The sequence below is a fragment of the Bufo bufo genome, chromosome 10 (assembly GCF_905171765.1).
Source record: "Bufo bufo chromosome 10, aBufBuf1.1, whole genome shotgun sequence".
Taxonomy (NCBI): domain Eukaryota; kingdom Metazoa; phylum Chordata; class Amphibia; order Anura; family Bufonidae; genus Bufo; species Bufo bufo.
In genome coordinates, this window is record NC_053398.1 from 19366442 (window position 1) to 19387383 (window position 20942).

General features: G+C 45.6%; 1 protein-coding gene and 1 long non-coding RNA gene across 2 annotated transcripts in view; both read right to left on the reverse strand.

Annotated features, from left to right (window-relative positions):
- Positions 1–671: 671 nt before the first annotated feature.
- LOC120980415 lies at positions 672–18309 on the reverse strand. Its single transcript, XR_005774523.1, has 3 exons — positions 16233–18309; positions 12308–12315; positions 672–682 (listed from the first exon to the last, which is right to left on the reverse strand). It is a non-coding gene; the product is annotated as an uncharacterized LOC120980415 (long non-coding RNA).
- A 759-nt stretch (positions 18310–19068) lies between these two features.
- TPCN2 (two pore segment channel 2) overlaps positions 19069–20942 on the reverse strand; it is a 36600-nt gene continuing 34726 nt past the window's right edge. The window contains exons 24-25 of the mRNA XM_040409518.1: positions 19783–19880; positions 19069–19191 (exon numbers count right to left, since the gene is read on the reverse strand). Coding sequence (XP_040265452.1) covers positions 19113–19191; positions 19783–19880 — 177 coding nt within the window. The 3' untranslated portion in view covers positions 19069–19112. The remainder of the gene's footprint in view (positions 19192–19782; positions 19881–20942) is intronic.

Consider the following 20942-nt stretch of genomic DNA (forward strand, 5'->3'; position numbering starts at 1 on the left):
TCGGATGTTGCAATAGACCGATCTTACCTCAGTTGGGGTGTTCTTGAAGCTTTTAGGTCTTGGTGGCTACTTGCTGGCTTAGGGTGTTCAAATTGAAGACTAGGGAAGGGAAAGTGGCAAGTTTTAAACTGCAGAATAGGGGATGAATCTGATCAGTGGAGGTTTGACAGGTAGGACCTCTTCCAATCATGATCTGTGTCTCCTTGTATGATTAGAGTGTCAGCTTGGCACCCAGGATGCTTGCTACCACTCCATTCAACTTCAAAATTTTGGCTATCTCTGGTAGTCCCATAGAGATGAATGGAGTGGCCGCACGCATGCTAGACCAACGCTTCATATATATGGGCAGATAGATATTTAACCCCCCCATTCCCCCATTGTTCTTGTGATTGGTGGGGCTCCGGTGGGCCCAAGCTCTGACAATAATGGATCCCTAATAAAACATGACCCTTAAGGTCCTATATACACAGAGGGTGGGCCCTCAGAATCATTTCCTCTGGTGGACCCCATGGACTTTAGTCCGATGCAGGGCACTATCTTCTGTGTGACTAAGGGTTGGTTCACATCACGTTTTTGCTATCAGTTTAACATATACTTTGGAAAAGAGGATATAAAAGCGCAGCACAAACCAAATTTTCTGAAGAGTCTGGTAAAAACCGTAAATGTTAACTTATATATATTTCTTACAATGGAACTCTATGGTATGGCTGTAAGTATGTATGTGAACCCACCCTAAGAGGCTGCCCTATGTACCTAGGATAGAGGCAGACCATGTACCTGCTATGGGTCCTGGTGGGTGCAGAAAGGAACTGCTTCTCCTAGGTAGGTAGGTTCACTGCACTTCTCATCAGCAGCCACTAGGGGGAGCTCAGTGCAAAATAAATTATCTATAATATCAATGTTGACTGTATACATTCCTATGCACTGAGCTCCCCCTAGTGGCGGCTGCAGGCAGACAGTTTTATAATATGGTATAGGAAAGGAGGGAGCAAACATAGATCTGCATGGGGAGACTTTGCAATGTATTGATGATAGTGTTCAGAATAAGCACTAGATTCCTGAAGCACCACATTTCTGTGACTTTTTTATTTCTTAAAAATGTCTTCCACCTAAAAAAAAAAAAAAAAAGGAAAATTCATAAAAATCCAGGGATCGTGCTTTATGTTCTGCATTGCCCGAGAGTATTTGAAGCATGCAAACTGGGAAAACTGGTAAGGGGGAGCATATTAAAGGGGTTGCGCTAAGTTTATAAGTTATCCCCTATCTACAGGATATCGGAAAACGAGTTGATCATTGGAGAACCCAACCCCCTTTAATCCCAAGAACGGGGTTCCCTTTCTCCCATTCTAGACATTCATTGTCAGCGTAGTGTACCGCGCTCGGCCATTTCCGGCACTTCTATACAGAATGAGTGGAGTAGCAATACACATGCATGACCTGCCTCTACATCAGAACTGGGGAAAAGGATCAACTAGTTGTCCCCTATCCCGTGGATAGGGAAAAACTTATAGACTTGGCACAACCCCTTTCACTTTTGCTATGGGGCCCTAAGAGATCCCCGTATGGGCCCCACCTAGTGAACTCCCGTCCAATGGAAGGGGCCCAAACTCCAATCTCTCATATTATAACATTTCCAATTCCTGATGATGTTCCAAAAGTTACAATGTTTCCAAATGACCATATCCCTCCGGCTCCGACAAGTGTCTGTAGGACATCACTTTTCTCTATCCCCCCTTCCCCGTCTAATTTATGTTACTTTGTATCTGCGATGCTCGAAAGGAGGAAAAAAAAAAGACAAGAATCACTTTCAGCATGAAAATACCGGGCTCTATCGGATTGTTATATTTAACAACTGTTCTCTCATTGTCACCATTGCATTTGTATTAAAATAATCAAATCAGCTTTATCTGCTGGGATGTAAAAGGAGCCTATGCGGGGGACCCCATGCGTGCGATCATTTTTAACGTTCACAGTTGCTTTTTAAGCCATTAGTCCTGCTATTCTTGTAGGCTCAGTGTGCCCCCAACACACAGGCCTTGTAAAGTTTTACTGCCAGTGAATAGACTGGAATCTGGGCGTCATTAGTGATGAGAAATGAGGGATACATGGCTGTTCAGGGGGAATTTCACAGACGATTGATCACAGGCTGCTCCAGTGGCTTCTAACACCAGCTGCAAGGCTCGTGCGGGCCAGCGAAACAAAGGCACAAAGCTCGCAGCTAAGAAAATGTTGACAGCTTGTTGGTTGTGGCAGAGACTAACTGTGTGAGGCTTGGCACAAAAGCGAGATCTGAGACGGCCAGCAGCTTGCGGAGGGGCATTATGAAGCGTGGAGCTCAAAAAAAAAAAAAAAAAAAAAAAGTGCTTTTTTTTTTTTTTAAATCAAAATCACTTAAAAAAGATTTACAAAAACTTGACAGTTGTTCTTCGAGGGTAAAATTTTGTTCTGTTTTTTTTTTTTTCCGTAGTTATCTCTGTTTCTGGAAAAGTTGGGGAACATGTCTGCTAACTGGATTGTAAGGCTATGTTCACACATGTCAGATTTGCAAATACAAGATGGATTTTACTGCAAGATCCGTGGTGAAGAGGCAGCCATATTGGAGACTCACTTCCTTTCTATGTTGACTGTATAGACCAGGGATGCTCAACCTGCGGCACTCCAGCTGTTGTAAGACTACAACTTCCATCATGCCCTGCTGTAGGCTGATAGCTTTAGGTTGTCCGGGCATGCTGGGAGTTGTAGTTTTGCAACAGCTGGAGGGTCGCAGGTTGGGCATCCCTGGTGAGCGCTTTATGGCAGATGAAATGAAGGCAAATCAACTGATACAATATTACATTCTGAGGAAGTCATGTAGTACCACCACCTTCCCCCAAAAAGACCAGGGGCGCAGTCTACAGAGGATTATCTGTGTGCATAGTCTGTAGTATCACTATCCTGCCTTACCTCCAGCAGAACAACAGAGCTGTCATTAAATCCCCCTGCCTTATAATGATAACGAGATGACTCTGCTGACGGTGTCCCAGTCTATACAGCAAAGCCGAGAAGTGAGCTGCAGAAAACAAGAAATAGCAGCCTATTGTTATTGCTCTAGTAGCCAGTGTGAAAAAATGCAATATTTCAGTATCTTTATATGGATAGTTGCAGGAGGCGTTGAGGAATTAACTGATTTTATGAAAATGTATGAAAAGAAATCTCCTGTTATATTCTATAGCAAATCAGAGCAATCCGCAAAACAGATTTGCTGCCCCTACAAATGATTGAGAATGATGATTTCTTGATGAAGATGATGAGGATTATGTAAATGACGCTGTTGATGATTATGATAACGTTTAATGATATGATGATGATAATGATTAATGGTAATTGATGATGTTGAAGTTAATGTTGCTGGTGATGATTGATGATAATAATGATACTAATGATTAATTATAATTGATGATGATGGCGACTGATGATACTATATTGATCATGAGGATTGATGATTAATGTGCTGATGATGATAACCATTAATGGTAATTGATATTAATTGACGATGCTGATGTTACTGATCATGATAATTGATGATAAAGCTGTTCATGATAGTTACATAGTTAATATTGTTGAAAAAAGACACAAGTCCATCAAGTCCAACCAAGGGATAGGTGGGGACGCTGATTGATGCTGATAATGATACTAATGATTCATGATGTTGATGATGATATTGATAATTTTGAAGTTGCTGCTCACAATTGGTGATTAACGATAATGATGATTTCTTGTTTAACTTAATGATCAAGTGTTTCTCTTCGTCCGACCCTACTCTGACTAATGATGGATGATGAGGGTGATTGATGTTGATGATCATATTGATTGATGACGATGATAATAATGCTTAATGATAAGGATGATGAAGATTGATGATGATTATTGATCATGATGATTAGTGTTGAGCGAAGCAAAGCATTCAAAGGCGGAATTCAGTCCAACGTTTCGGAAAACTTTGATTCACAACAGATCCGAATTTCCTTGCGCTTCATGGTAACATGGAATCAGTTTTTCCTAAGATGGCAGTTGCACGTGTTACAAAGTGAAAGTAAGAAGCCTGGGAGCGCGAGATCACCCATAATGCCATGCAGCCAGCCAATCCGCAGATAGCCAGCCCCTGTGATGTCACAGCCCTATAAAAAAAAAAACTCATCCAGAGTGGTCTCCGCCATTGTCCTGTGAGCCGAGCATAGGGAGAGACGAGGCAAGCGCTCATGCACTAGAGACAGTGTTGCTGAAAGTGATCAATGGAAGAATATTGGAGAGGGAGAGCGCAGGGAGAGTGCGGGGACAGTGCAGGGAGAGCGCAGGGAGAGTGCGGGGAGAGTGCGGGGAGAGTGCGGGGAGAGTGCGGGGAGAGTGCGGGGAGAGTGCGGGGAGAGTGCGGGGAGAGTGCAGGGAGAGCGCGGGGAGAGCGCAGGGAGAGCGCAGGGAGAGTGCGGGGACAGCGCGGGGAGAGTGCGGGGACAGTGCAGGGAGAGCGCAGGGAGAGCGCGGGGACAGTGCAGGGAGAGCGCGGGGAGAGCGCAGGGAGAGTGCGGGGACAGTGCAGGGAGAGTGCGGGGACAGTGCGGGGAGAGTGCGGGGAGAGTGCGGGGAGAGCGCAGGGAGAACTATGCTGCATCAGTTTTATTCATTTATTCCTACATCAGCTGTAAACTAAGAGATGTAATTCAATAACAATAAGATGGACGCCTTTATTATTCCGGTGCCAGCGTGCCAACCAATACCATCCAGTCTGCGCCCCTTAGTGATGGCCATCCTCATCTTTTGCTGGCTTTACTTCTTCTAAGGCTACTTTCACACTAGCGTTGTTGGATTCCGGCAGGCAGTTCCGTTGCTGGAACTGCCTGCCGCATCCGTGTGCAAACAGAGATAGTTTGTTTCCGGATCCGGATGCGATGACAAATGCATTGAAATACCGGATCCGTCTCTCCGGTGTCATAAGGAAAAAACGGATCCGGTATAGATTTTTTTTTCCATATTTTTAAAGGTCTGCGCATGCACAGACCAGAAAATCGGATCCGTCAATGCAGCAATTTCCGGATCTGGAATTAATACATTTCAACGGAAATTAATGCCGGATCCGGCATTCCGGCAAGTGTTCCGGAATTTTGGCTGGAGAAAATACCGCAGCATGCTGCGGTATTTTCTCCGGCCACGTACCGTAAAAGGGACGGAACTGAAGACATCCTGATGCATACTGAACGGATTGCTCTCCATTCAGGGTGCATCAGGACAAAACTGAAGCGTTTTTTTCTGTTATTGAGACCCTATGACGGAACTCAATACCGGAAATCTTTAACGCTAGTGTGAAAGGAGCCTAAATCATCCTTCAATGCCATCCATGTTCTAGAAAAGCCATCAAGATGCAGAGAGAGGAGGAGCTGGATGTTCCTGATAACATATTATCATTGATATTAGATGATGTGGAAAAGGAGGAAAAGCAGACGGCAGAAGAAGGGCCCCCACCTGTGGGGCCGGAGAGCGCTGGGGTTGGAGAAGTGGGTATGTCAGAGCTGATTAATATCCTGTGTTCACTGTCAAATAACCTGCATGAGATTGCAGGCAGGAACAGCGATAATATGCCTACTGTCCCCCACCTAACCAGCCAAACCCCAGACCAGCAACAGGCCCCCTTTAAAGGTGCCGCGCGGCCATTAACAATGAGGAAGGACTATACAGTGCGGTCTTCTGTTTACATGAAAGGCGGCTGTGGGCTAATTGGCCGCGGCTTCGTGTGGCCGTACCCTAAGGCCGAGTGGCCTGGGTATACCCGATTTATAGCGATTCATGACAAATTAATTCAGAACAAATTGAATACCTTGGCCAACTTCAGCAAAGTTGCCGAATCAAATTTTTCTAAACGTATTCACCATGCTGATTCTGACCACGTGTCTTCTTGCAGTCATATTACGTAACTACGACTGATGATTATCGAGGTGATAATAATGACAGAGGCTTTTCTGAGATTTTGATATTGATAGATCATCAATATTAGATCGGCGCATGTCCGACTCCTGACACCCCTGCTGATGAGCTGTTTGAAGAGACCGCGGTGCCATCGGTCGCACGGCCTAGGGACAGCTCAAGTGGGACCAAGCACAGCCGCTATCCAATGGACAAGGTAAGCCGCGAGGAGGCCAGCCTCAAACAGCTGACCATTAGACCCTCACCGATCGGATACGGAGAGGTCACCAATATTAAAGACCCAGAGAACACCTCTAATCATCATCTCAGGTTGATCTTGATGGGTGCATGTCTTTTTTTTTTTATTATTATGATTTATGATCATTTTATGTAGGTATAAATTAGGATAATCTATAATAATATCAGTGATAACTGACTGATTGACATGTATGTCCCATCCATTCTCTGCTCCCCGCCTGCTCAGTTTCATGCCCAGATCTCTACACAAAGACGAGAGCCCAGCCGCCCAAAGACCTCGCCAATTAGAGGCTAGAATGGCACACGTCGAAGGAAACAAAAAGCTCGTCATCGCATACATTATACTTGGCACAGACATGACCGTGTCCCTTCACCTCCCCGCTATTAGGCTTTGGTATCAATGCCAACAGTAAAATGCCGGGTGGCATGTCCCAATTAAAGAGCTGCCCATCAGTCAATGCCCGCCACAGTCCATGTCCTGGAATCCAGCCTCAATCTATAGCCTCCAACCAGACGGAGACCATGTGGAAATTATGGGGCACTTGATTTCAGAATAGGTAGCTGCAATTTTGCAAGAATTTTTTTTTCTATTGTTTCAGTGCATCTGGAAAAAAACAAAAAACATATGAAGCAACTTAAAAAGTCTTGGTTATAATAAAAAAAAAAACAATATCGTTCTGTGTACGCAGCTCCCATGCAGAACTAATCAGATTGCAGAATTGAAGCCGCTCAGCATTTATGTGATTGTCTTCTTCACCTCCATTACTTAAATTTTTCGGTTCGGAAGAGTGAACCAGGTGAGAAGCTGCTCTTACAAATCCACTGCGCTTGTTTCCAGAGAATAGGCTCCCCCTAGTGGTTCAGAGTGCGTTCATAATCTTAGAAGGTTGTGAATTTTCAGTTGCACCCAGGAACTTGTGTCCAAAAAAAAGCTGAATGTAAATCCAAATAAGTAATGTATGTGCACAGCGATGATACCAGCAGAATAGTGAGCGCAGCTCTGGAGTATAATACAGGATGTAACTCAGGATCAGTACAGGATAAGTAATGTAGGTACACAGTGACTCCACCAGCAGAATAGTGAGTGCAGCTCTGGAGTATAATACAGGATGTAACGGAGGATCAGTACAGGATAAGTAATGTAGGTACACAGTGACTCCACCAGCAGAATAGTGAGTGCAGCTCTGGAGTATAATACAGGATGTAACTGAGGATCAGTACAGGATAAGTAATGTAATGTATGTACACAGTGACTGCACCAGGAGAATAGTGAGTGCAGCTCTGGAGTATAATACAGGATGTAACTCAGGATCAGTACAGGATAAGTAATGTAATGTATGTACACAGTGACTGCACCAGCAGAATAGTGAGTGCAGCTCTGGAGTATAATACAGGATGTAACTGAGGATCAGTACAGGACAAGTAATGTATGTACACAGTGACTCCACCAGCAGAATAGTGAGTGCAGCTCTGGAGTATAATACAGGATGTAACTCAGGATCAGTACAGGATAAGTAATGTAATGTATGTACACAGTGACTGCACCAGCAGAATAGTGAGTGCAGCTCTGGAGTATAATACAGGATATAACTCAGGATCAGTACAGGATAAGTAATGTATGTACACAGTGACTGCACCAGCAGAATAGTGAGTGCAGCTCTGGAGTATAATACAGGATGTAACTCAGGATCAGTACAGGATAAGTAATGGAATGTATGTACACAGTGACTCCACCAGCAGAATAGTGAGTGCAGCTCTGGAGTATAATACAGGATGTAACTCAGGATGAGTAAGGGCTCTTTCACACTTGCGTTGTCTGGATTCGTCGTGTACTCCACTTGCCGGAATTACACGCCGGATCTGGAAAAACGCAAGTGTACTGAAAGCATTTAAAGACAGCTCCGTCTTCAAAATGCGTTCAGTGTTACTATGGCAGCCAGGACGCTATTAAAGTCCTGGTTGCCATAGTAGGAGCGGGGAGCGGGGGAGCAGTATACTTACCGTCCGTGCGGCTCCCGGGGGCGCTCCAGAATGACGTCAGAGCGCCCCATGCGCATGGATGACATGATCCATGCGATCACGTCAGCCATGCGTGTGGGGCGCCCTGACGTCACTCTGGAGCGCCCGGGAGCCGCACGGACGGTAAGTATGCTGCTCCCCCGCTCCCCACTACACTTTACCATAGCAAACAGGACTTTAGCGTCCCGGCAGCCATGGTAACCATTCAGAAAAAGCTAAACGTCGAATCCGGTAATGCGCCGAAACGACGTTTAGCTTAAGGCCGGATCCGGATTAATGCCTTTCAATGGGCATTAATTCCGGATCCGGCCTTGCGGCAAGTGTTCAGGATTTTTGGCCGGAGCAAAAAGCGCAGCATGCTGCGGTATTTTCTCCGGCCAAAAAACGTTCCGGTCCTGAACTGAAGACATCCTGATGCATCCTGAACGGATTTCTCTCCATTCAGAATGCATGGGGATAAAACTGATCAGGATTCTTCCGGCATAGAGCCCCGACGACGGAACTCTATGCCGGAAAAGAACAACGCAAGTGTGAAAGAGCCCTTAGTACAGTAGTGATGCAATGTACAGCATCTAGACAGCGACAGCTTTTTTATAGATTGGTATTCTAGGTATTCTTTGACATCTGCTCAATAACTGAATATGCACCTTGATGCTTAGGAGGAAAGACATTTTTACCTTCGGGGCCATAACGAAATAGTTCAGCCCTTGGCAAAATCTGCAAATTCTCGCACTAAGTGAATAAAAGGTTCAAAGTGAAAAAAAATAGTTGAACACTCCTATGTGAAAAATGCACGTTTCCCCATTCACAGAACAGCTGAGCTTGTCACTTTGCACAATTCGATCTGGTATTTGCACAGGATTACCATTTTACTGCAGGTCTCCCATGAGACACCCGGGCTCCTGCCAGGCTCAAGGTGCAGCATTCGGAGGGACACCTCCAGGTCTTGGAAGTCAGCTGCTCTCCTTACCTGATAACCATCAATAGGAGGGAGCTGGCAAGGAGTGAAGGCTTTTTCTTCTTTTTTCCAGTAGCATACCTTGAAATGCTGAGCTGGGAGAGATCAATGTGAATGCGTTTTTTGGCAAAGGGCAAGGATATTGTCTCAGCCCTGTGGGAAAATGTTTAATGCTCAAACATTTCCTTAAAATGAGATCACAAAGAAACATTATAGGTCATGGAGTAGAAGCTTCCATGTTGGGCTGGGGCTTCATGTCGAGTCGATTATCCCTCCAGCTGACATTAAAAACCTATTGGTTCCCATGTTATTTAGTGTCTGGCTACAAACATCCATTATAACGAAATAAGGTACATGCACACGAACGTTGTTAGTTTCCGTGTCCGTTTTCAGATAGGATGCGGACCAATTCATTTCAATGGGTCCGCAAAAAATGCGGACAGTCCGTTTTAGGCATTGTTACAATGGATCCGCAAATAATTAAAAAAAACAAAAAACTGATGGCATATGGAGGTCATCCGTTTTTTTTTTTGCAGATCCACTATTTGCGGACCGCAAAACACATATGGTCATGTAGCCTTAGGGTCCATTCACACATCCGTGTGTGTTTTGCGGATCCGCAAAACACGGACAGCGGCAATGTGTGTTCCGCATTTTGCAGACCGCACATTGCCGACACTAATAGAATATGCCTATTCTTGTCCGCAATTGCGGACAAGAATAGGACATGTTCTATTTTTTTCGGGAACGGAATTGCGGACCCGCAATTCCGTATCCGGGCAGCACATCATGCTGCCCCATAGAAATGAAAGGGTCCGCAGTGTGAATGGACCCTTACTGTGATCCAGGGCGTGCCTAAAGGCGGCCATGAATGTCAACCAAAACCACCGATTTCACCAGGAACGGCCGACCGTCTGATGCGTATGCTGGTGTTCCCAATGTCAGATTTCAGATTTGCCCCTACAACAATGCAGCAGCTACCCCATTATTAGGTGTGCAGGACTCCAGAGCTGCACTCACTATTCTGCTGATGCAGTCACTGTGTAAATTCATTACTTATCCTGTACTGATCCTGAGTTACCTCCTGTATTATACTCCAGAGCTGCACTCACTATTCTCCTGGTGCAGTCACTGTGTACATACATTACTTATCCTGCACTGATCCTCAGCAAAATCCTGTATTATACTCCAGAGCTGCACTCACTATTCCGCTGGTGCAGTCACTGTGTACATACATTACATCACTTATCCTGTACTGATCCTGAGTTACATCCTGTATTATACTCCAGAGCTGCACTCACTATTCTGCTGGTGCAGTCACAGTGTACATACATTACATTACTTATCCTGTACTGATCCGGAGTTACATCCTGTATTATACTCCAGAGCTGCACTCACTATTCTGCTGGTACAGTCACTGTGTACATACATTACTTATCCTTTACTGATCCTGAGTTACATCCTGTATTATACTCCAGAGCTGCACTCACTATTCTGCTGGTGGAGTCACTGTGTACATACATTACATTACTTATCCTGTACTGATCCTGAGTTACATCCTGTATTATACTCCAGAGCTGCACTCACTATTCTGCTGGTGCAGTCGCTGTGTACATACATTACATTACTTATCCTGTACTGATCCTGAGTTACATCCTGTATTATACTCCAGAGCTGCACTCACTATTCTCCTGGTGCAGTCACTGTGTACATACATTACTTATCCTGTACTGATCCGGAGTTACATCCTGTATTATACTCCAGAGCTGCACTCACTATTCTGCTGGTGCAGTCACTGTGTACATACATTACATGACTTATCCTGTACTGATCCCGAGTTACATCCTGTATTATACTCCAGAGCTGCACTCACTATTCTGCTGGTGCAGTCACTGTGTACATACATTACATTACTTATCCTGTACTGATCCTGAGTTACATCCTGTATTATACTCCAGAGCTGCACTCACTATTCTGCAGGTGGAGTCACTGTGTACATACATTACTTATCCTGTACTGATCCTGAGTTACATCCTGTATTATACTCCAGAGCTGCACTCACTATTCTGCTGGTGCAGTCACTGTGTACATACATCACTTATCCTGTACTGATCCTGAGTTACATCCTGTATTATACTCCAGAGCTGCACTCACTATACTGCTGGTGCAGTCACTGTGTACATACATTACATTACTTATCCTGTACTGATCCTGAGTTACATCCTGTATTATACTCCAGAGCTGCACTCACTATTCTGCAGGTGGAGTCACTGTATATATACAATACTTATCATCTATTATACTCCAGAGCTGCACTCACTATTCTGCTGGTTATTACTGGACACAGTCGACAATCTTGTGGACAGACATACCATACCCCAGCTGAGCTGAGCTGCTGCACTGCATGTGCTTTCATAACTGAGGGGGTGCATAGTTATGACACTGAAAAACATTGCCTGGTGAAAATACTTTTTGCCATTGACAACACAAGAGGTTTTTTTTCTTTCTTTTATTTCTAGAAGCGGAATACCATTTCCACAAGTATTGACCAGACTCCGCGAGCAATGACAGAGATGAACCCAGAGGCTAAATCCTTTGAATTCTGCAGCCACATGAGATATGCAGCTCCGAAGTAATATTTACGGCCGCCGCATGATGTACCGCACTAGGAGAGATGTAAAAAAACATGACACCGCCAGGGCAGAACGTGGGAATTAAAGGATCGATCGATCTAATATCTATCTAATATAAAAGGAAGCCGTGGATCCGCAAAAAAACGGAAGCCGCCCGTGTGCCTTCCGCAATTTGTGGAACGGGCGGCCCATTGTAGACATGCCTATTGTCCGCAAAACGGACAAGAATAGGACATGTTATATTTTTTTTGCGGGGCCTCGGAACGGAGCAACGGATGCGGACAGCACACAGACTGCCGTCCGCATCTTTTGCGGCCTCATTGAAGTGAATAGGTCCGCACCTGAGCTGCAAGAACTGCGGCTCGGATGCGGACCTGAAAAACGGTCGTGTGCATGAGGCCTTTGGGTTTGGTATTGGATGTGCTGCGGTTGGCACACATCTGGACTGCAGGCACTCCGCCTATCTAGCTATTGATGGGGCTGCCCGAATCTCCGTTTCTATCACATATTTATCTGATCCCAAGTGGATTTCAGACAGATCACATGCTATGACATCACAAATCTGCATCACTCAGGCAAACGGCAATGACATCACAAAGACATCGTTGTAAATCCCGGAGCCCACCCCCGGTGGTTTTTGCACAGGGGCCCAGTGTGGATGTTCTCTAAACGGAGCCATCTGCCAGATCTCGCACCCGCTCACACGGAGGATGACATAGCCCGCAGAAGAGCCATCCTTCACCGGTGCATCGCTGACCCCTAGTGGCCATATGTTTGGATGCCTTTCTCTTCGTAGAGGCGTCCATACAGTCGGAGTTGGACTCCGATTCCAGGACATGGCAGAATATGAAAAAATTCCAAGAACAAGGAGGGAAAATTTATCAAGAATTTTGACACAGACTGCACATGGGGGGGGGGGGGGAAACGGAGCTCACGGCGCCAAATTTATCGGACCCCACTGGTCCATATTTTATACCAGTGGAAAGGGTAATTTGTCAAATGTGTGTGCGGGAACAATCATTGTGTGCTTTAGATTTGCTCAAAAAAAATGTGCGCCGCTCCACCGACATTGAATGGCGCAGTAATCGCCACCGCTCCATTGAAGCTCCCCCCCCGGATCGGAGGCTTGGGACCCCAGCAATCATGCATGGTTTTTGTGGGTTAACCCTTTGAACTAGTTGCTATCAGCCTGCAGAAAGTTGCTGCGAGCAGGTGGCGGTGGTTCGGAGGCAGCCGCCAGCATTGATTGAATTACATAAAGAGCTGCCGTCTTTTCACTTTTCACGTAATCCGATGTGCGAACATAATGGCGCGAGGTGCTAAAGTTTAAAGGACAATCTGCTCCCTTTTTTCGCCATTCCGTCCCCGGCTTTGATCTGCACCTTTTCTTCTTCGACTTAAACACCTTGAAGCTTTTGTTCTTTGCTTTCTTCAGTAAAAGTCATTGTTCCGGGCTTTTCACCGGTGTGAAAAACAAAAACTGCAATTACCGTACGTGGGACACAGGACACCAGGTCGTCTTAGTGCTGTGCTGTAATACAAGAACGCACCCACTGGGGGGGGGGGGGGGGGGGGGGGGGAATTAACCGTGAAGCCGCAGAAAGGCGTTTTCGGGAACATTGCTGGCTACTGTATCAGGCTGTAACGTGGGATATTGGGCACAAAGGGTCCGAGTGACGGCAGAGACGTAGTGGCGGAGGAATGACAAGAAAGGGTTGTCCAGGATTGGGGGGAAAAAAAATAAAAAATGCTTTCTAGAAACAGCGCCACACCTGTTCACAGGCTGCATGTGGTACTGCAAGTAAGAGCTATTACAGTGAATGGGGATGACTCGCTGCAATACCAGCTGATGGACAGGAGAAAAGCAGTGTGGCTGAATCATCACTTCTGATTGCAGTGATTGGACGAGGCTGAGAATTTTGGCTGGAGTTCTACTTTAACCCCCTCAGGACCCTGCGATTTTCTATTTTAGGCATTTTCAGCCACAACTTTTTAATTTTTCCGTTCGCATAGCCGTATAAGGGCTTGTTTTTTGCAATTTTTAAATTTTTTTTGGGGGGGGGGGGAGATTAAGTGACGGGAAAAAAAAAAAAAGTCAAATCAGCCATTTTTCCCCCCCCATTATGCCATATGGGATAAATATTTTTCAATTTTAATGTTATGCGCATTTTTTGGACTCGTCAACAGTGATGGTTAATTCGCAGTGTTCGCCAGCGAACACATGCGGGCTGCCATCTTTAGTAAGGTAGACTCACCCGTCCGGCGATGCACAGGTAGGCCCTTACCTGTGGCGGTCTGAAATCAAACGCAGTCACCAGGAGCAGGCAGTTACGAGAACAGCCCGATGAAGGCCCCCGGCGGCTGTTCTCGGAACTGCCTGCATTTGATTTAAGACCGGCACAGGTAAGGGTTTACCTGTGCATCGCCGGACGGGCGAGTCTACCTTACTAAAGATGGCAGCCTGCAAGCGTTCGCTGGCGAACACTGCGAACTGACCATCACTGCTCGGCAATGTCTGATTTTTTTTGTTAATTTTATAGTCTGGTGTAAGAACTGCTTCGTGTGTATAACGCCTTCAGACAGAAAGCTTCCCATTGACCTGCAGGGCACCTTCTTGGCATTGAGTGCACAACTCTGGACAAATAAATCAGACAGGTGCGAAGGAAATTGCTGCACCCTGGCATACAATGAACGTCTCAAAGGTCAATACCTTTTTTGTTGATGTCCTGGCAGCTGCATGCGCTATCTGCAAGGAGCAGGTGAAGACCGTATCAAAGGGCCGGAGAGATAAGCGTCACCAGACAGCTGCTCGCAGGGTACTTTAAGACAGTCCGTTCAGGGTTCTTGTTCTCCGGCTGACCCATCATGTTAGGGGAGCTTAGTACCCACTATACCAATGATCCCAAACCGGTGTTTTAGGATAGATGTGCTCCTTGAACATGAGATGTGGCCCTTTGATGAAAACAAGGACAGTACTTGAGGCCCCCATAATACAGGGTGACCTTTCCAGGAGTAAAATATCGATGACCGTCCGATTGGTGGGGAATCGGATCCAGGAACCACCTCTGATCAACTGCTTGAAGAGGCCGCGACGCTCCATCGAGCACTGCCGTCTCTTCTTAGGCCAGTGATATCGCGTAATAACTGGAATGGGGGACTACAGGACCCTGAAAGATTATCAAAATTGGGGTTATTCACTTTAGAAAAAAGACGACTGAGGGGAGATCTAATAACTGTATAAATATATCAGGGGTCAGTACAGAGATCTCTCCCATCATCTATTTATCCCCAGGACTGTAACGAGGGGACATCCTCTGCGTCTGGAGGAAAGAAGGTTTGTACACAAACATAGAAGAGGATTCTTTACAGTAAGAGCAGTGAGACTATGGAGCTCTCTGCCTGAGGAGGTGGTGATGGTGGAGTCACTAAAAGAGTTCAGGAGGGGCCTGGATGTATTTCTGGAGTGTAATAATATTACAGGCTATAGCTACTAGAGAGGGGTCGTTGATCCCGGGAGTTATTCTCATTGCCTAATTGGAGTCGGGAAGGAGTTTTTTTTATTCCCCTAAAGCGGGGAAAATTGGCTTCCTCTGGATCAACTTGCAGGATAACATGATAACTATGTTACTGACCTATCCTGAGATGTTGTAAAACTACAACTCCCAGCATGCACACAGTGATATCTGTATCCTCCACCCCCAGCGATCAGCTGCCATCTGTGCAGAAAGCGACCAGGTTCCCTGCAGCGCCACCACAGGGGAAATAAAGAATTCACAGAAGTGAATGCAGCATGCTGGGAGTTGTAGTCTCAGAAGAGCTGGAGTGCCGGAGGTCGCTGATCTCCGATCTAGAAGCTAAACTTATGTCCGGTCAGCAATAAACAATGCGTGAGGGGGGGTCATAATAATATTTTATGTATTTAAAGGGGTTCAGAAAATCAATACCTCATTAGGTCATTCTGAGTTATTGGGACCTCAATCAATCTGGAGGACCCAGTAAGTCCATGCATTACACAGACAACGCATCGATTTCGAGGGGCACCATGTAATGCTTTATTTCCCCTGTGGTGGCGCTGCAGGGAAATTGATCACTTTCTGCAGGCTTTCCCCACAGATCGCAGCTGACATCACTATATGATATAATTGTAGTTTTCAGACTCTCGGTTCTTCTATTTCTTTACGATGACATCACAAGACACTTAATTTGTTGAAAATATTTATTTTGTTTAAAAATAAAAAAAAAGTGCAAATCCAAAAAGTAATGGAATTCTCCCATTCATCCTCCTGTGACCGCAGGAACCACAATTAAGCCCATGACAGCCCCCCCCCCCCCCTGTGCAATAATTTAGAAAAATACAGAACACAATGCTTTTCCATCGCAAACCCCTTCAGCCTAAAGTGCTAAAAACAAGAAAAAAACTGAATAGAAACATTATATATATATTTTTAAAAAAAGTTGCTTCAAGAAAAAATTGTGTTATACTAAGTGTAGGGCCTCAGTGGGCGGAGCATGACACAGGGACTTGTGCTTTGGGGTTCTTATGGGCACCTCCCTTTCAAGCCCTGCACTCGTCATAGTCCACAGTATGTGTTTCACCCCTAAATGTTCCTTTAAAGAGCCTCCCTACCTTTAATTATTTTATTCCTTTAGAAAAATCTGATTACTAATGCAGGCTGAGATGGAGACTTGCCTGCTGCCAAGCTACTGCTCCTCCTTTCACATGGTTGCTATGAAGAGACTGTCTGACAGCCCTTTATATTGGGTTGTCAGGCTGCATTCACCTAGCAACCTGTCAGTCTAAGCTTACCCATGTCTGCTGTGTGGCATCCAGCCCGTTTCAGGCTACTCGGGTCAATTAAGAAGAGCGCCACATCTGTCCATGGGTTGTGACTAGTACTGCAGCTCAGGGGTGCCAACAGTCGGACCGCCACCAGTCTGAGGCCTCATGCACACAGCCATTGCCCGGCAGTGGCCGTATTGCGGCCCACAAACAGCGGGTCCTCAATACACGGGCACCGGCCACGGGCACTTGAATGGGTCTGCAATCTGGAAGGTCGGTGTGGACCGGAGGCACGGAACCCCACACATGCACTACTTTTTTGCGGCACGGATCGCGGACCCCATTCAAGCGAATCAGTCCTGCATCCGCATGCGGCAGCCCTACGGTCAGTGCCTGTGCGTTGCGGACCGCAAATTGCAGTCCGCAGCGCCGGGCCCGGCCGGCACAAGTTCGCGCGCATGAGGCCTGAAAGTGAGGACCTATCCTGAGGATACCGTGAAACCAGAACACCCCTTTAACGGGGCTGAGCTGCAATACCACACACGACCTATGGACAGGCGTGTGCTGTGTTTGAGGTAGCCATGTTTTTCTAGTACAGTACACCCCACTGAAGATCCAACGTGCACCGAGATATGACGAGCAGGCCTTCGGAGGGATACATTTACAACATTTCGCCGTTTAATTCTGCCGTAGTAATCAGATTTTTGCAAAGATAAATGTAAAAACCAGAACCCAACACATTTGGAAACTAAATTTCGCACGGGGAAAAGAGTGCATGCCTAGTGCTGGGTTATATGAACCCTCCCTCGAAACACCCATAAGGCTGGGGCTACGCGGCGATCTTGCGCGAGACACGTGTAAGATCTCACTGCAGCCATAGCAATGAATGGAGTCTCAGTGCGACTTGCAGGCTGCTGCGACCATGATGCTAGAATCGCATAAAACGCAGCGGTAGTAGATTTTTTTGCAATACGTGCCAGCCGCACAGTGACCCCATTCATTTCTATGGATGAACCGCGATTCCTGGTCGCGCAACACTTGTCTTGCCCAAGATCGCACGCGCAGCCCCAGCAAAAGCCAAACTAAAAAAAACACAATCTTCACACAAAAAAGGAACCCTGTGAACAGCAGATTCAGGCTGGACTTAATCTGGTGCATAAAACTACATCAGAAAAAAGGACAAAAATATATATTTCCATTATTAAAGGGGTTGTACGGGATTACGAAAAACGCGGCGGCTCGTCGGTATCGCGGCTCGGCTCCATTAAAGTGGTGCTTTACTCCAAAATGGGGATGGAAATCGTGCCGGTCTTGCTAAATGGCCTAGGCTTAAAACCTGCATCGGTCATTTAATAGTACTCACCCTCAGGGCCTGAGGAGGCGGAGCATGACAGTGATGAAAAAACAAAGACAGAATCCTATGTCATGCTCCACCCCCTTGCACTAGGCATAACACAGGATCAGTTTAGAGTTCCTTTACCATGAGTAAAGTTGGAAAGCAGCAGCTGCCGGATACACTCAATGCCGCTGATCTCTAAAAAGGAAAATCTCTTCTACAGCAGCCATTATTGGCAGATCCAATGGAAACTGGCAGGTAAAGCGTAATTTCTACGAGCAGCTTTGTAACACTGTGTTCTGTAATGTATCCCAGGACTCAGAAATAAGGAAACCAAAAAAAAAAAAATGGATTAAAGGGGCTGTCCAGGATTAAAAAAAAAAAAAAAAAAAAAAAAAAAAAAAAAACAACAACAACACACAGCGGCTTACTTCCAAAAACAGCACCTTGAGTTAAAGGGGTATCCCCCACCTGGGCATTTACTGCTAGGATATGCCATAAATGCCCAATAGGTGCTAGTCCCAACCTCTGGGACCACCAGCTCCTATCTCAAGAAAGGGTCCACATCGCACGCACATGGCCTCTTCTCCTGTTCGAAAATAGCCAAGCGAGTGCGCTCGTGAAAATGCGATAGTCCCATAGCAGTGAAAGCAGTGCGAGGCATGCTTTCTATTCACATCGGGGCCCTGTTTTTGAGACAGGAGCAGGTCCCAGAAGTAGGGCCCGCACCAACCGGACAATTTAAGGCAATTCCTATTGGATATGTAATACCATAAGTGGCCAGATGGGAATATCCCTTTAAATTTGGTATTGCAGTTCAGTCCATTGCAATGAATGGAGCTAAGCTGCAATACCCCCATGTAGCCTGTGGACAGGTGTGGCGCTGTTTCTGAAGGAAAGTAGCCACGCGTTACCAATGCCTTTAAAGTAACAAACGTGTAAACTAAAAGCGATCACTGGGGATGGAAAGCACTTTGAACAATCGAGAGGGCGTAAAATCAAAGCCTCACGGCGGCAGAATAAAAATCATGTGTCCTGTGCCGAGGACAGTCCGAAGACGTCTCGGGGTGGCCTGCCCTGGGTAATAGTAAAGCGGGGTCTCTGGTATGTGACAAGCAGCAGGTTTGGTTTGGCAGCTTTGAGTGGTTTATTCCTGATTGTCCAGTATTTAAAGTGACCTGTGCGAAGCGAAGGTCATCTGGAGAGATGGAGATGAGGGTGATGATGTAAGCGGTCCAATAGCTCCTCGTCCGTCGGTTCCTCCAAGTCTTCTCTGTTGAGCGGAAAAAATAAAAATAAATCAAGAATCAGTAGGGCAGACTCGTTTCCAAAGGGGCACCATAGGCAGCTGGCAGAGGTGGCCAGCACCCTATTCACCGACACATTCTTTTTGTTTCTAATCTATTTTTTGTACCGAATTATGGGGGAAGCCATCTTGTCGTAGCTGCTGTTAACAGCATTTTAGAGATGCGCTTTACGGCAGCCACACGGACCATAGCAACCTGAAGACCAGAGTGTTGTGAGCATGCTCCGTGACTGGTGCAGAGGTCACTGCGCAGGGAGGTGGAGTAGATAAGCTGTGACGTCACTTTTTGTGAATGCCGTATACTGCATTATCTATATATAGATGTCATCTGTCATTGTAATCCTGCCCGTGATAATAAGAAGATGATTGCTGGGAAGGGATCTCTACAGAACAGGAAGTGTCAGCCTTTTATCGGGCCCAGAGTTAAAAACTCTATTTTTTTTATATAGATAGTGGCATGGAAAAGGAAAAAACAAAAAAAAACATGCATAAAAATTCTTTAACAAAAACAAAAAAAGGGACTGTCTAAAAGAGAGGACACATTCTTGTGTAGTTTACCTGAACATAAGCTGAACGGTCATGTGATATTCTACTTCCTGAGACGGAGTCATTGCCGCCGCGTGTCGGTAACTTCGATCCCATTTGTGGATAAAGTTCTAAAACAGACAAAAAACAACAACATAGGTATCTGCAAAGCAAAGACTTATAAAGAGTAAGAGCTGCGGCGACGATCGTCTGGATTTTCCTACAATCAAATTGACTCCGATTATTGTGGATGATCTTCTGAACCCCATTACTATTCATACATATTCCAATTTATGACATTCATACGACTCAGAAACTAGAGCAGCATGAAAGTACAGGCTATGGACACCTTCGGGCACTTTTTTTTTTTATGAATGCATTTTACTCATTTTGGGCTAAATTATTGTTTTTTTCAGTTGGTCTTTATAAAAAAAAATCTGCAGTTTTTGTGATGCATGCAGTTAAAAAACTCAGATTGCCCCCTCTAAATTTCATCAGCTGACTACTCATAGGAAGCCTTATCTCTGACCTCCTGACCTCCTAAACAGTCATTATAGCTAAACTCATCAAACTGATAGGAATACAACTTAGGCCTAGTTCACACGAACCTTTTTTTTGCGAGTGTACGGGCCTTTTTTTGTGTTCCGTATACGGAACCATTCATTTCAATGGTTCCGCAAAAAAAAACGGAATGTGTTCCGTATGCATTCCGTTTCCGTATTTCCGTTCCGTTGAAAGATAGAACATGTCCTATATTTGGCCGCAAATCACGTTCCGTGGCTCCATTAAAGTCAATAGGTCCGCAAAAAAACGGAACACATATGGAAATGCATCCGTATGTCTTCCGTTTCCGTTCTTTGCTGAACCATCTATTGAAAATGTTATGCCCAGCCCAATTTTTTCTATGTAATTACTGTATACTGTACACGCCATACGGAAAAACGGAACAGAAACGGAAACACAAACGGAAACAAAAAACGGAACGGATCCGTGAAAAACGGACCGCAAAACACTGAAAAAGCCATACATTCGTGTGAACTAGGCCTTAACTGAGTGTTTGAAGAGGTCAAAGAGCCATCAGCTGAGCGGACCGAGAAGTGATTCTCTGCAAACAGACTGATTTTAACCCCTGTATCGCAAAACGGACAAGAATAGGACAGGTTATATTTTTTTTACGGACCACAGATGCGGTC